Source organism: Scylla paramamosain, unplaced genomic scaffold (assembly GCF_035594125.1).
Source record: "Scylla paramamosain isolate STU-SP2022 unplaced genomic scaffold, ASM3559412v1 Contig131, whole genome shotgun sequence".
Lineage (NCBI taxonomy): Eukaryota > Metazoa > Arthropoda > Malacostraca > Decapoda > Portunidae > Scylla > Scylla paramamosain.
The window spans coordinates 40,001-55,000 of NW_026973796.1; the positions used below are offsets into that span (position 1 = coordinate 40,001).

Genomic DNA, 15,000 nt, shown 5'->3' on the forward strand with positions numbered 1-15,000 from the left:
TGTATTCCTGCATAGGTATTCCAATAACTTAAGGGGCAGTGCGAAGTGAGTCTGGTCTTACGTTGTTCCACGTATTTCTGTTGACCATTCTGACCAATAGGTAATGAGTGTTTTTATTAGAGACAACGACCAAGGCCAAACAAAATGGGTAAAAAGAAAGGCTACCTAACAGAGGTAGCCAAATTTCTGATTGGGGCAGAGCAAACTTGGTATTGTTCAATGCCTCAAAAACTCAATTCCTCCATCTATCAACTCGACACAACCTTCCAGACAACTATCCCCTCTTCTTCAATGACACTCAACTGTCCCCCTCTTCTACACTGAACATCCTCGGTCTGTCCTTTACTTATAATCTAAACTGGAAACTTCACATCTCATCTCTAGCTAAGACAGCTTCTATGAAGTTAGGTGTTCTGAGACGTCTCCGCCAGTTTTTCTCACCCCCCTAGCTGCTAACTCTGTACAAGGGCCTTATCCGTCCATGTATGGAGTATGCTTCACATGTCTGGGAGGGTTCCACTCATACTGCTCTTCTAGACAGGGTGGAATCAAAAGCTTTTCGTCTCATCAACTCCTCTCCTCTAACTGACTGTCTTCAGCCTCTCTCTCACCGCCGCAATGTTGCATATCTAGCTGTCTTTTACCGCTATTTTCATGCTAACTGCTCTTCTGATCTTGCTAACTGCATGCCTCCCCTCCTTCCGCGGCCTCGCTGCACAAGACTTTCTTCTTTCTCTCACCCCTATTCTGTCCACCTCTCTAACGCAAGAGTTAACCAGTATTCTCAATCATTCATCCCTTTCTCTGGTAAACTCTGGAACTCCCTGCCTGCTTCTGTATTTCCACCTTCCTATGACTTGAATTCCTTCAAGAGGGAGGTTTCAAGACACTTATCCACCAATTTTTGACCACTGCTTTGACCCTTTTATGGGACTGGCATTTCAGTGGGCATTTTTTTTTATTAGATTTTTGTTGCCCTTGGCCAGTGTTCTTCCTACATAAAAAAAAAAAAAAAAAAAAAAAAAAAGAGACAAACGCTCAATGCCGTAATCATGAAGTATCAGGAATAGAAAAATCGAAAAAAAGACCACTTTAATTAGCTAATTTCTTTAATCCAGTAATCTCATGTTATTGGTCTAAAAACTGAAACTATAAGCGCTGAAAAGTTTAAACTCCTTGGGCCCACTTTTTTTTTTACTCATGTTCAGTAATTACACTTGAAGCCTGCGCTACAAAACTGTATTAAGGTTGAGGAAAAGCCACAGCAGCCTGAGAGTTAATCAGCGTGGAAGTAATTTATAGCATCCGTGGTGGGAATGACGTGACTGACGTTAGATGTTGCTGCACCACTGATTGGGACACTGAGTCACTTCATTATAAGGTCAATCATTCTCCTACATATTTACAAGCCGCGATCCAGTGAGTGTGAACTCTTTTGACGTGTTGTTGTCAGTCGTGAGTACAAGTAGAGGAGTGTTACACTCACTGCTTACCCATACTAATAACAAATATCACGGTCTACATTAATAAAAATAAATAAAAACTTCATAAAGGGGAAAGAAAAATTCGACTTAAGACTAAAAGTAAAATAAAAAAAAACAAGATAATAATGATGTGTGTATATATAAAATAAAAAAAAAATGAAAAAATTGAAAATTGTAAGTCTGATGTCACGAATTCTTGTATTTGTATGCGTTGTGTTCTATAAGGACTATTGTAAATGCCATAGACATGATTTCCCGATTTCTAATGTTTTATCATATTGATGATGCAGAATTCTTATTAAGCTTTCACTAAAATTAGGAAAAAAAAAAAAATCCACCACTGCTCATTACAAGTCTGTGAGAAAAGACACCGAGGCACTTCAGAATATTATCTTATAATTTCAGAAGTGAACGGAAAATCGCAGGTATAGTGAGCTTTGTTCCACGAGAGCCGATCGCTCAGCAAAAATGATGTACTTGTTTATATAAATGTCTATTAAAATTGCGTGAATTATTAAACACACCGAGGTCACAAATATGAGCCGATGTGTTTAATTATCCTCATCACCATCCGTGTGGACGTTATATAGATGTTGATTATGTTGATGTGCATCGAGAAGCGTAAGACTAAACTGTGCACCAAAACCCATCGACAGGTGCCCAGCACGCCCCGGCAGCAGGTCACTGATGACGTCATTGCCTGTTGTGTTGCCATTGTGACGTTCTCTCAAGTCCAAGATTCAGATTCTTATGCGCAATCTCTATAATCTATATTGATGATGCAGAAACCTTGTTAAACTATCACTGGAAACATGAGGACGCCATTGAAAACCCTAATAACTCTCGTTAAAAGTATTAAAATTAGTCGAGATCTGACGCGCAGACGTTTGAGAAAAGAGTATCTGGTGTTCTGCGGGTGACAAGGAGATCAAATACAGGACGTCCTGAGACAAAGTAACCAGAGGACAGTGAAGGGAATACAGTGGCAGCATTCCCTCTTCTGAAGCTTTCCGGTGCCTTGTCTGTGGCTGATCCTCGCAAGTCTTCTCTGCAAGGCTGCCCACTCTCAAACTTCTACCTCAAGTACTTTTCTGTGCAGTCTTTGCATCCTGGCTCATCGCTCTGAACATGAAGTAAGAAAGGAAAACGGAATGAGAGAGAAGAGAGAGAGAGAGAGAGAGAGAGAGAGAAGAGAGAGAGAGAGAGAGAGAGGAGAGAGAGAGAGAGAGAGAGAGAGAGAGAGGTGAGGATGGAGGAGAAAGTGAAGAATGATGGAGAGAAAGAGTAAGGATGAAGGAGAAAGAGAAAGAAGGAAAGAGGTGAGAATGAAGGAGAAGAGAAAGAGAAAGAGACGGGATTAGAGAGAAAGGGAGGGAGAGGCAGCGAAAAAACATAAATGAGTAGTGAGCTGTGGTAGCCTCGGATGAAGACACACAATGGTTGGTCCTCCACTCTATGATACGAGTATAATCCGGCAATACATATCGCTCCCCCTTACGTCCCATATCTTGCTTCCCTCTTAATCTATGGCACACTTTTCCGCCTGAGTTTAGGGCGGGAGTGTGTCTGGAACTGAAGGTAGGAGGTATTTGGTGAATCTTGGATAGAAGGAGAGAGAGAGAGAGAGAGAGAGAGAGAGAGAGAGAGAGAGAGAGAGAGAGAGAGAGAGAGAGAGAGAGAGAGAGAGAGAGAGGGGGGGGGGGGAATAATCTAATTTTACTACACGCAACATTTTTTTTCATTTATTTATTTATTTATTTTTTATTTTTTTTTGTTTTTCTAGTTTTCCCTAGTCTGTCAGGGAAAACTAGACGAAAAAAAAAAAAAAACTATACGCAGCATTTATATTACCAACTTAAGTGGTCATCCATTTTCAGTAATCCAAATGAGAAAGTGAGACGTTTGCTTTATGAAAACTCTGAAGTGAGGAGTCATTCTGTGCAGTCAGCTTGCCTTCATAGACTCGTCATCCTTTATGCAGCTTCTGTATAACGCAGTGTTGTGTTATAAAGGTGCGTGATTTGGGAACTGAACAAGAACTAATATAATTATGGTATACATTCCAAAACTGAAATACATGAAATCTGAAAGGCCTGTGCATCGTAATAACATTATTTCTGAACTCCTTCCGAGATTGTAATGATGACAGAAAAGAAAAAGTGTACGTTGCTTGAAAAATTCTGGTAAGCCTTGGAACTCCCTGTCTGTTTGTGTATTTCCGCCTTCCTATGACTTGAACTCTTTCTAGAGGGAGGTTCAAATTACTTATCCTCTGGTTTTTACTTTTATTTATTTATTTTTTTTTTCTCTGAGGACTTTCGCCTTAGCGGCCTTTTTTGTTTCCTAATTTTTGTTACCCTCTTGCATAAATAAAAATAAAATAAAACATCGTGTGTTTATCTCAATTAGAGATTTATAAATATTAAATATAAAGAAGAATCGTGCAGTCTTGTGATCATTTCAGTACGCTATATTTTCCCCCACCGAGTATTCCCTGAGATGTTTGAACGCAGCGTCTTCCCACACAGAGGAAATGTAATGAAAAAGCCACTCTCAAGAAAACATCTTGTTCCTTTTGCATAAATATGATTGAAAATCAAATAAACACGCCAGTTGAGAGAGAGAGAGAGAGAGAGAGAGAGAGAGAGAGAGAGAGAGAGAGAGAGAGAGAGAGAGAGAGAGAGAACCGTATCAAACAGCACTCGATCCAGAAGTCATTGCCAGTTAATTAGCTGAACCATCGGAGTGTGTAAAGATTCAAGCAAATATTAAACTAACAATCTTTTACCAATGGACGATATCAGCGGAATAAACTAATAAATCTCAAACGTTCTATACATACCAATAAACTCTATAAAAACTTCCCCATTGTTATCCTTGTTCCCTGTTGTAGGACACACACACACACACACACACACACACACACACACACACACACACACACACACACACACACACACACAGCTTCTCAGGTTATTATTTTTAAGGCATCTCTCATCCACGTATTTTTCCACGGCCGCATTGTTCCCGGGCAGGCAGTGAGTTCCGCGCGCTATCTTGATTGACGGGAAGAGCAACGACATTTTGATGGGAGTGTGTGTGTGTGTGTGTGTGTGTGTGTGTGTGTGTGTGTGTGGTGTGGTTTGTTGGGGTGTTTTTCTTTATCTCTTCGTATTTCTTTTTTTCTTTTTTTGTAAAAAGACTGCTTGGTATGGTGATAAGGGAGACAATATTTTTGGAAGCTTCTATTTTTATGTACAGTATATGCAGAATGTTCAGAGATGTATACCTGCATATATCTTTGTTAATTTTTCTCCATGTTCTGTGATGAGGAGAATGATAACATTCTTCCCACTTAAGGGTTAATATATATGTATGTGATTATATTAGAGAAAACGTAAATAAGTTAGAACGTAAATGTTTTTTTTAAATAAGTAAATAAATGATAAATAAATAAATAAATGATATTTGCAGTGTATGAGAAGAGTGACACTTGCAATTATGGCATTGCAATATAGTCAACAATCATTATTATCATTATATTTTAATGAATACTTCATTGTGCACATTATACAATATTTGTTCTTATTTTGGGGAATAAAGTTTGGTAATTTTTACTTCATTCCTTGAAACTCTCTCTCTCTCTCTCTCTCTCTCTCTCTCTCTCTCTCTCTCTCTCTCTCTCTCTCTCTCTCTCTCTCTCTCTCTCTCTCTCTCTCTCCATTTTTCTTCTTTGCTTGAGAGAAAGGAAAATCCTCCATATATTATGTTAACATTTAACTGCAGTGTATATATATATATATATATATATATATATATATATATATATATATATATATATATATATATATATATATATATATATATATATATATATATATATATATATATATATATATATATATATATATATATATATATATATATATATATATATATATATATATATATATATATATATATTGGTGAACATTTTTTGTCAGTTTTTCTTTTACTGTGCCATTTTTCTTGTGAATTTCACTTGGTGTGGTGATGTTCACACCAGGATACACAAATTAATATTGATTTTTTTTTTTTTTTTTTTTTTTTACGTTTTGGTTACTATTTTCAATGTGTATTTTTTATTTTGACTTTTTTTTTAGTATTTTGAGCCTTTTTTGTGTTATGTTTCTTTTTCATTGATTGTTTGACTTTCCTTTATCATTGAGTCTGACTTTCTTTTCATTTTTCTTTTTCCTTACATTTTTTTTTCTTTCAGTGTTTTGAACTTTTTTGTTGGTTTCGTGTTTTCACTTTTTTTTCTTTTAATGTTTTAACTTTTTTTTGTTTTTTAGTGTCTTGAGTCGTTTTATCTTTTTAGTGTTTTGTTTTTTTTCTTTATCGTTTGAACTCCTTCCTTCTTTTAATGTTTTCAAATGTCTTTCTTCTTTTTGTGTTTTGATTTTTTTTGTTTTTGACTATATATATATATATATATATATATATATATATATATATATATATATATATATATATATATATATATATATATATATATATATATATATATATATATATATATATATATATATATATATATATATATATATATATATATATATATTTTTTTTTTTTTTTTTTTTTAATGTTTTCACTCCGTTTGTTAGTGTCATGACTGCTTTTTACTGTTTTAACTTCTTTGTTTCATCTTCGTTTTTGTATTTTGCCTCTATTCATCTTTTTATTTATTTATATATTTTTTTATTTGACAGCCTTTTCAAGTGTTTTGACTTTTTTGGTGTTTTTTAGCCCTCTTTGTTTTGACTTTTTGTTTAGTGTTTTGAGTATTTTGTCTCCTTGCTGTATTTTCACTTATTTTCTCTCCTTTTTTTTTCTTTTTGTAGTGTTTTGATTCTTTCTTTTAATGTTTTAATTCCTTTTGTAGTGTTTTGAGTCCTGTTTTGCTTTCTAGTATTTTCACATGTTTTTTTTTTATTGTTTTTACTTTATTTTAGTGTTTTCATTATCCATCTTTTTTTCTGGTTATTTCCTTAAATTTCATTGAAATTAGGCTGAACAATTTTTTTTTATTTTAATTTTTTCTGATTTTTGTAATTATTGGCATGATGAGTTAATTTTGTTGTTCTCATGAATTTTTTCCTTTTTTTTTTTTTATTGGTGGTGCGGGCATTTTAAAATTGTAGCTTTGTGGAGTCATGGTTTGTCCCCGCTTAAAGTCCTTTGTCTTTTGTCCCTCGTCTATCAAGTTCTTTCTTTAATTTTTGGTTTTGTGAAAGAAAATTCCTGACTTGTTTTCAAGGCCTACTGTTTTATTTCTAAATTTAATTAGTTTCAATTTAATGAAGAGTCATTATTATTATTATTATTATTTTTTAACAATATCTCTCATTTCAAAATGAAGTCATCTATTTTCTCTTGTCTTTGTTTCTTATATTTTGTTTTCTTTTCTTAACCTTACTTGTTTTTTGTTATTTGTTGATAATGATTTTTTAAGATTTTTATATTTTATCTTTTTTATCTATTTATTTATTTTTTTTTATTTTAATAGTTTACACATTCTTATTTTCTTGAACCTTGTGTATTAATACTGTTTTAAAAGGTTTCCACTTCCCAATTCGTGTTTTTTTCTTATTTTGGTCTTCCTTTGGCTTGTCTTGTGGCTGTTCCAGCTTTTTTTTTACTCTTCTTTCTTCAGTGTTTTAATTTATGTTTTTTTTTTTTTTTTGGGGGGGGGCTACATTTGTATTTTTTTTTTTTTTTTAGTATTTTGACTTTTTTTCATTTTCTAGTATTTGTGTTTGGCTCCTTTTTATTTTATTATAAATACTTTTGACATTATCATCTTTTATTTTAAGTTTAACTTTTTTTTGTTTTGACTTGTAAATTTCTTTTCTTGTAATGTTGTTTTTCCACTGGTTATTTATTTATTTATTTATTTATTTATTTTAGTGTTTGGCTTAATGTTATTTTAGTGACTATTTTTTTTGTTTCTTCATGTTGTCTCCATTTTTTTTTTATTTATTTTTTCTACTCTAATTATTATTATTTTTATTGTTTTACATTTTAGTGTTACGGCTCCATATTTTTTTATTAATTTAGTGTTTTCACTTATTTTCTTTTATTGTTTTGAACTATTTTTTTTATTGCTTTGACTCCATTTTCTTCTTTCATTGTTTTTTTTCCCCATTATTTTGATTTAATTTCCATTTTTTTTTCTAGAGTTTTGATTCCATCTTATTTTTACTTTTTAATGTTGTGAATTCTTTTTTCATTGAATGTTTTGACATTTCCCTGTTATTTTAGTGTTCATTATTTCTTCGTTTTTTTTTTTTATGTTTTGACTCCATTTTTCTTTTTTTTCACATTTTCCACATTTTGTATTTTAGTGTTTTGAATGTTTTCAATGTTTTTATTATTTTTCAGCGTTTTTACTTTTTGTTTCTTTTACTGATTGAACTCCATTTTTTTGTTTTATTATTTTGCTCCATTTCGTATTCTGGGTATATTTCATATTTTTTTTAGTATTTTGATTTTTTTAATGTTTTCACTCCATTTTTTCTTTTTTTTTTTTTTACTTTTTTTTAGTGTTTCAACTTTTTGTTTGTTTACTCCTGCCTCTTTGTTTTGACTTTTATTTATTTATTTATTTATTTATTTATTTTATATATTTTTTTTTTTTTTTGTGTGTGTGTGTGTGTGTGTGTGTGTGTGTGTGTGTGTGTGTGTGTGTGTGTGTGTTTTCACTACTTTTACAGTGTTTTGAATTTTTGTAGTTTATTTTTACTTTTTTTTTCCTTTTAGTGTTTTGATGTTTTTGTAGTGTTTTTGACTCCATTTATTTATTTTTTTCTTTTTTGTGTTTTGCCTTTTATCCTTTTTTAGTATCTTCATTATTTTTCTTAATATTTTTAGTTATTGTCTTTTTATTGTTTTGACTTCTATTTCATTTTTTTTAATGTTTTGACTCATTTTCTTTTTTTTATTATTTTGCTTCAATTTTTCTTTTTTTTATGTTTTGACTCCATGTTTTTTTTTTCTATTCTAGTTTAATTTTTAGTGTTGCGACTCCTTTATTAGTGTTTTGATTCTAATTTTAGAGTTTTGATATTTTTTTTTTATTGTTTTGGTTTCTTTATTGTTTTGGCTCCTACTTTAGTGTGTTGAGCTTTAGTAGTGTTTTAACTGTTTTTTTTTATTTCTTAGTTTTTAAACTTCTTTTTTTCATTTTGTTTATTTTTTGTCTTTTTGTTTTATTATTTTAACACTTTTCTCTTAATATGCATTTTTTTTTAATATGTTAATATTTTTTTTTCTTTTTTTTGTATTTTCACTTCATTTTTTTTTCAATTTTGGCTCACTGTAATGTTTTGACTTGTTTGTATTTTCATTCATTTTTTACTAATTTTTCTTTATTTTCTTTATTTTCTTTTTTAGTGTTTTACTCCATTTATTTTTTTTTTTAGTGTTTTGACAACATTTTCTCTTGTGACTCCTTTGTAGTGTTTTTAGTTTTTAGTTTCTTTTTGTGTTTTTTTGTGTTTTATCTACTTTTCTAGTGTTTAGATTTCTTGTTTTAGAGTTGATTTCTTTTTTTTTAGTTGTTTTGACACTTTTTGTAGTATTTTTGTCTTCTTTTTAGTGTTTTGACATTTTTTTCAGTATTTTCACCACTTTTTAATGTTTTAATTGTTTTTTTTCTAAGTTTTTACTCTTGTTTTTTTTTTTTTGTCTTTTTATTGTTTTGCCTATTTTTTTAACTTTTTTTGTTGTTTTGACTGCATTTTTAGTGCTTGAAGGCTTCTATTAATGTTTTAAGTAACTTTTTAAGTAACTAATGCTTGACTTCTGTTTTCGTTGTAGTGTTTTGGCATAAGTTTTAGTGCTTTCAGTATTTTTGACTGTCGATCCTTTTTTTTTTAGTCTGTTTTCTTAAATCTTATTGAAATTAGCCAAAACTATTTTTTCTTATTATTCTCGTGATTTTGGTCGTTATTTCCAGGATGCCTTATTTTGTTGTTGCTGTTCTCATTAATTTTCTCCTTTTTTGGGGGGGGCGATGAGGTAAGATCGGGAATTTCAAAATTCTAGCTTTGTGCAATCATTAATTTTCCACTAATGGAGTTCTTTTTCTTTTGTTCCTCCTTCTCCATCAAGTCGTTTTTTTTTTATTTCTTGTAAAATTCTTAATTTCTTTCCAAGGCCTATTTTGTTTCAAAAATTAATTTCTTTCCAATCAACAAAGCGTTAGTCTTATTGTTTTTTTTTCTAGTATCTCTCTATTTTCCATCAAATCATATATTTTCTCTTGTTTATTGTCATTCTTTCTTCTCTTATCCTTATTTGTTTTTGTTATTTCTTAATAATATTTTTAATAAAATTTTTTACTTTTATCTTTTTTTTACTTTTGTCTTTATAGTTTACACATGCTTATTCTCTTCAGCCTTCTACATCCTCACTGCTTTCAAAATTTTTCCACTTTAAAATTCGTGACTCTCTTCTCGCCAAACCCTCTTTTTCTTATTTTGAACTTCTTTGAGGTTGTCTTTTGGGTGTTCCATTACATCCCATTCTTCTTGAAATCGCCTTTTCACTGACTTTTTTTGTTCTTCGTCTTCTGCTGAGGTGCACTTCGTATTAATGGTTTTGTCATATCCGCCATTCTTGATTTTTTTATTCATTTGCGTAATTTGTTCATTCTCCTCGATTTTCCTTTTGATTTTTTTTCCAGTATCCATTTCCTTTGTTTCATGTTCATCGTGATCCAGTTTAATTTTCTTTGACTCTGCATTTAGAAATTGATGAGTAATGTCTTCATTTACCTGGAATTTCCTTTTCATTGAAATTATTTTCTCTTTTTCTTTCGTAGGTGTTGCTTGAGTCTCGCCTTCGCACTCCGAGGACACTTTGAATTCATGGTGCTTTAGGTGCTCGTGGTCTTCGTCAGCCTTCGTGACCGTCCATGCTCGTAACGTCTTCTTGTGCTCCTTGTTGTAAGTTTTGCTGAGGTTCTCGTAGCATCGAATGGTCTTGATGAACCCTTTAGGTTTGTAGTGCCAGAGTCGACGTATTTCTTTCCGAAAGTCGATCTTCAACGGCCTGCCATTCTGGGATTTGTTGTTGCTAAGATACGTTACGAATCTATCCAGGATCGCGTGGTGGACTGGAGTCTCCCAGGGTTTTTGTTCGAAGGGGAAGGAAGTTGGATAGGATTCCTGGACATCCTGCTGATTTTTAAGTATGTAATTTCCTGTAGGATAATACTGTACATGCAGCTCACGGAATATTTTCTGTATAGTCAGCGGTTCGTTTTCAGTATAGTCAGCCTTTCGTTCCATCTCCTCTTCCTTCCTCATCTCCCCTTCACCTTCCTCTGAGCCTTCATCCATCCAGTCCGAATCACTGTCCTGCTCATCGTCACTCCAGATGTCCCAGGTGAGGCCTGTGAGGGAGTCCTTGGTGGACTCCTTGTACTCCTGCGGCGACACCTCCAGGTAGCTTATTGCCTCATCTTCCAGCACCTTGCTCCTCTGTGCCCACTCACTCTCCTGCGTCTGAATGTCATAAACTTTCAAAATTATGTCTTGAGCCGAACTCCGCGACAAGAACCTGTTCATTTTGGCCAGAACTGTCTTGGTGTGGCGTGCCTTTTCCTTGACCATGTTAATGTAATCACGCCGGAGCTTGAGTTGTTTGTTGTTATGTTGGGTGAGCAGTAGCAGCCTCTGGTGTTTAGGGAGGTGCATCAGACCTATGTCATCTTTGGGGCACAAGGGAAACAGACTGTTAAGCTCGTGCTCCGATAAGCGTCTCTTAAGGTATTTATGCTTCTGCTGCAGAAACTTGCGCGTCAAGCTCTGATAAGTTTCTTTCGCGACAGACAAGTACTTTTCCAACTTGTTTCTGCTCATGTTATTCAATTTTACTTTGACCTCCTCGCGGCGGGCCTGATTTCCCTTTTCCTTACAAAAGAACTTATATTCGTCGTCGATATCGTGAACGAGGCTCTCCACGTAGCCTTGAAGCTTCTCGCACACAGGGCCGTGGCAGGGAAAGGGCGACTCATGTCCTTGCATTGTAGCCACAGTCTGTAAAAACAGCAACACGGAAGTCATGTCTGAGTGACTTTGCGGCTCCCATCCATTTCCCCGCTGTGCCTTTGCGAGGACGTGCTCATTCAGGTACTGGAGGCGGCGGATGGGGAGCTGGTCCAGGAACTTGACAATCTTGACTGCGAGTCGCCGTTTCTTACGGAGCATTTCTACCGTCGCCTGTGCTTGGATGATTTCTTCACACGACACTTTGTGCTTCCGCGACAAACTGTAAAGAAGGGCCTCTTTCTCTGTCATGAGGAAGTCGTTAAGGTAGGCCTTCTGCCGCTTGAAAGACTGCCACGCTGCAGTGCCCTGTGTGCCCAGGCGCAGGCCTGGGAACCGCTTGAGGCCCTTGGCACGCCGCCACAACTTTTTGAATATCGCGAAATTCCTTCGGCAAACTGTTTTCATGACGTAGCGGCGAATGTTTCTGCTGACATTCTTTTCCATAAACTGTTCAAGAATTTTTTCCTTCTCTTGAATGGAATGTGTTGAAAGATTGACCTTGGGGAACAAAGGAGCTCGGCAGCAGTGGAATTCTTGACTGTAAGTCTTGTCTTTGAGTGGGCAGTCAGAGACCATTTCCTGCATCCACAGAGTGCGGCTCACATCCTGACTCCGCCTCCACGCCGCCTTCTCGTGCCCCTCCTCTTCGCTACCATCACTGAATTCGCCGGCAAGTCTGTTAAGCAGCTTGAAGTCCACCTCCTTCTCTGGTGATGTCTGGCTTTTCTTTGTTATATTATCATCACTGGCACCACCGCACTCGCCGTCTTCAACCGAACTGGACTCCTCGCCATCTGAGGGATACTCAGTGGGACTCAAGCGGGCCTCACTCTCAGCGTCACTGTCGTCCTCCTCATCCCAAGAAGCGTCATTCGTTTCACACTCATCATCCTCCACGTCTGAGAGGTGGCAGTGCATTCTCTCGTCGTCGGAGAACTCAAGGCTGGCGTGTGACTTGTCGTCAGGGATGTAATACTCGTCCTCGTCGTCTTCTTCGTTGCTTGAGTTACCGTCTTGTCCCTTCATCCCAGGCACGCTCCCTTCCACGCGGTCATTCTGGTGGGTGAGAGTTTGGGGGTGTTTGAGCACGTGCTCCACCGTCACCTTTCCGTTGTAAATCGCTTCCATGGTGTTGAGCAGAGTCTCTGGGGCCTGTGCGTGAAGCGTGACAGCGCTACTCACAAACTTCTTCGCCATCTTTATCTCTTCAATTGCTGTTTTACATTTTTGGATTTCGTCTTCATTATTTGACCGGTTCTCTTCGTTTTCCTGAACTTCGTCACATTGTTCGTCTTTTGTTTCATTAACGTTTCCTTCTTCCATCTGGTCGTCATCGCCTCGACCTTCCTCGTCATCCTCATCATCACTCCAGTTTTCAAACTCGTCCTTCTCCGCTGCTTTGTGTAAATAGACTTTCTTATCCATGCCCCGCTTGAAGTAGCGATGCACGATGCCCTGCATGGCGTAGTGCATCTTGCGCATGACGGCCTCCTGTTTCTTGTGGCTCTTGCCCTTCATTCTAAAGTACATGCGTCTCAGGAAGGCCTTGACGATGTATGTCACATGTTGCACCACCATTTTGTTGGGGAAGGTCAGCTGTGCCAGGATATCATCGTGTGACTTTTGCAAGTGATTAAGGCGCGTGAGGGCGGCGAGAAATTTCTTGGGGCAGGTGTTGTCTAGTGAAGTGTATTCGCTACTATCCAATTTAAAGTTACCGACAGGAGGGTTGGGTTTGTCCTGGAGTTCGTTTTCCATCTCCTCTGGCGTGGCCTCAACACCGGCCATGACGGCGCCCCAGGCCTGCTCATCAAAGAAGCAATGTTTGTCCAGCCACTCCGTTACCCAGTCAATCTTAGAAATTTCAATGTGTTCTTCATCCTCGTTCTCAGAGTCACATGTCTGAGGTGCGCTGTATTTGAAGGACTGATTTTGTTCCGGCCCCTTCAAGGACTCAGTGTTCCGTCCCTCTGTCACTACTTTCTGTAGGGCAGCCAGACAACAGGAAATGTTAAGAAAGAGTGAGACATGTATTCATATAAACTTGCATGTGGTGATGAACCATCTATCTCAATATGTCAGTCAGCTGTCCAGTCAGTCACTCTGTTAATCTACTCCTTCATTAACTTATTCGTATATTCATTCATTAAGACAGCGAATCAATTACTTTATCTATTGGTTTTCTTTCTATCCGTTTGTGTATCTGTCTATCTATGTATCTGTTTTTCTTATCCATCTATCTATCTATCTCTATCTATTTACCTTTCTATTAATCAATCAATATATCAATCAATATATCAAATCTCTCTACGTATTTGTCTGTGTATCTATCTGTCAGTATCTTCTTACATTTTTATTCTATCTTAATCTTATCTATCTATCTTTCTATCTATCTATGTATCTATTTATATATCTCTCTACCTATTTATCTATTAGTCAATCAACCAATTAATCTATTTATCTACTTATCTATCTAATTATCTCTAGGTCTATCAGTCTACCTATCTATTTATCTGTCTGTCTATCTATCCATCTACCAATCATTTAACTCATCAATCTGGGTGTATCTTTCTATTTATCTATATGTTCATCTATCAATCAACCTATACATTTGTGAGTCTATCTATCAAGCAATCCAACGATCACGCAGTGTATCCATCTCAACACTCTCTCTCTCAAGAAGAAACCTGCAAGACGGTCATCTGAGGCAACACAGTCTGTGGTGTATACTCGTACTTACTCGTGCCTGTGTTTTCTTGCCACTCAGGCGACGCAGTGCGGCCAGACGCCTCTCTTTGGCTCGCGCGGCTCTTACTTCCTTCACGGATTCTGCTCTCTTGTACTCCATGTCTGTGTATTCCTCAGGACAAATCTCGGTGCTGTTCTCACACATCAGTGGAGTGTTTCTCTTGAAATCCTTGTGCCCAATGGATCACTGGGGGTGGGTAAACCTGAAGGCTGGATTTTTTGCCAGTAGGTATATCAACTTTGTATTTGGGATCGTCTGTCGCGGCCGAAAATCAGCTTCGAGTTAGGTGGCAAGCAGACTCAGGAAGACGGTTGCTGATTGGTGCTAGCGCCCGAGACCCCAGGAAAACGTCCGCTGATTGGTGAAGTGCTTGAATTGGACTGAGTTATTGTGCTTTTGCTTCTTCTTCTTCTTCTTCTTCCTCTTCTTCTTCTTCTTCTTCTTATATATATATATATATATATATATATATATATATATATATATATATATATATATATATATATATATATATATATATATATATATATATATATATATATATATACACACACACACACACACACACACACACACACATACAATCTCCCTCTTGGAAAAGTTCGTTACAGGAAGCAGGCAGGGATAGCCAGACTTTACCATAGAAAGGGATGAATGATTGAGAGTACTG

General features: G+C 35.8%; 1 protein-coding gene across 1 annotated transcript; it reads right to left on the reverse strand.

The window, feature by feature from the left end:
* Positions 1 to 3,008: 3,008 nt before the first annotated feature.
* Positions 3,009 to 14,636, reverse strand: LOC135099483 (uncharacterized). The gene is made up of 3 exons (XM_064001835.1): positions 14,322 to 14,636; positions 10,304 to 13,564; positions 3,009 to 3,056 (listed from the first exon to the last, which is right to left on the reverse strand). Exons 1-3 carry the CDS (start codon positions 14,472 to 14,474, stop codon positions 3,009 to 3,011), a joined length of 3,462 nt encoding a protein of 1,153 aa, XP_063857905.1. The 5' UTR covers positions 14,475 to 14,636.
* Positions 14,637 to 15,000: the final 364 nt, after the last annotated feature.

Coding starts and splice junctions, on each gene's coding strand:
- LOC135099483 (XM_064001835.1), bottom strand. CDS start 14,474: ATGTGTGAGAACAGCACCGAGATTTGTCCTGAGGAATACACAGACATG. Junction 13,565..14,321: donor GCAAGAAAACACAGGCACGA/GTAAGTACGAGT, acceptor GCTGCCCTACAG/AAAGTAGTGACAGAGGGACG. Junction 3,057..10,303: donor CAATGAAAAGGAAATTCCAG/GTAAATGAAGAC, acceptor TCCTACCTTCAG/TTCCAGACACACTCCCGCCC.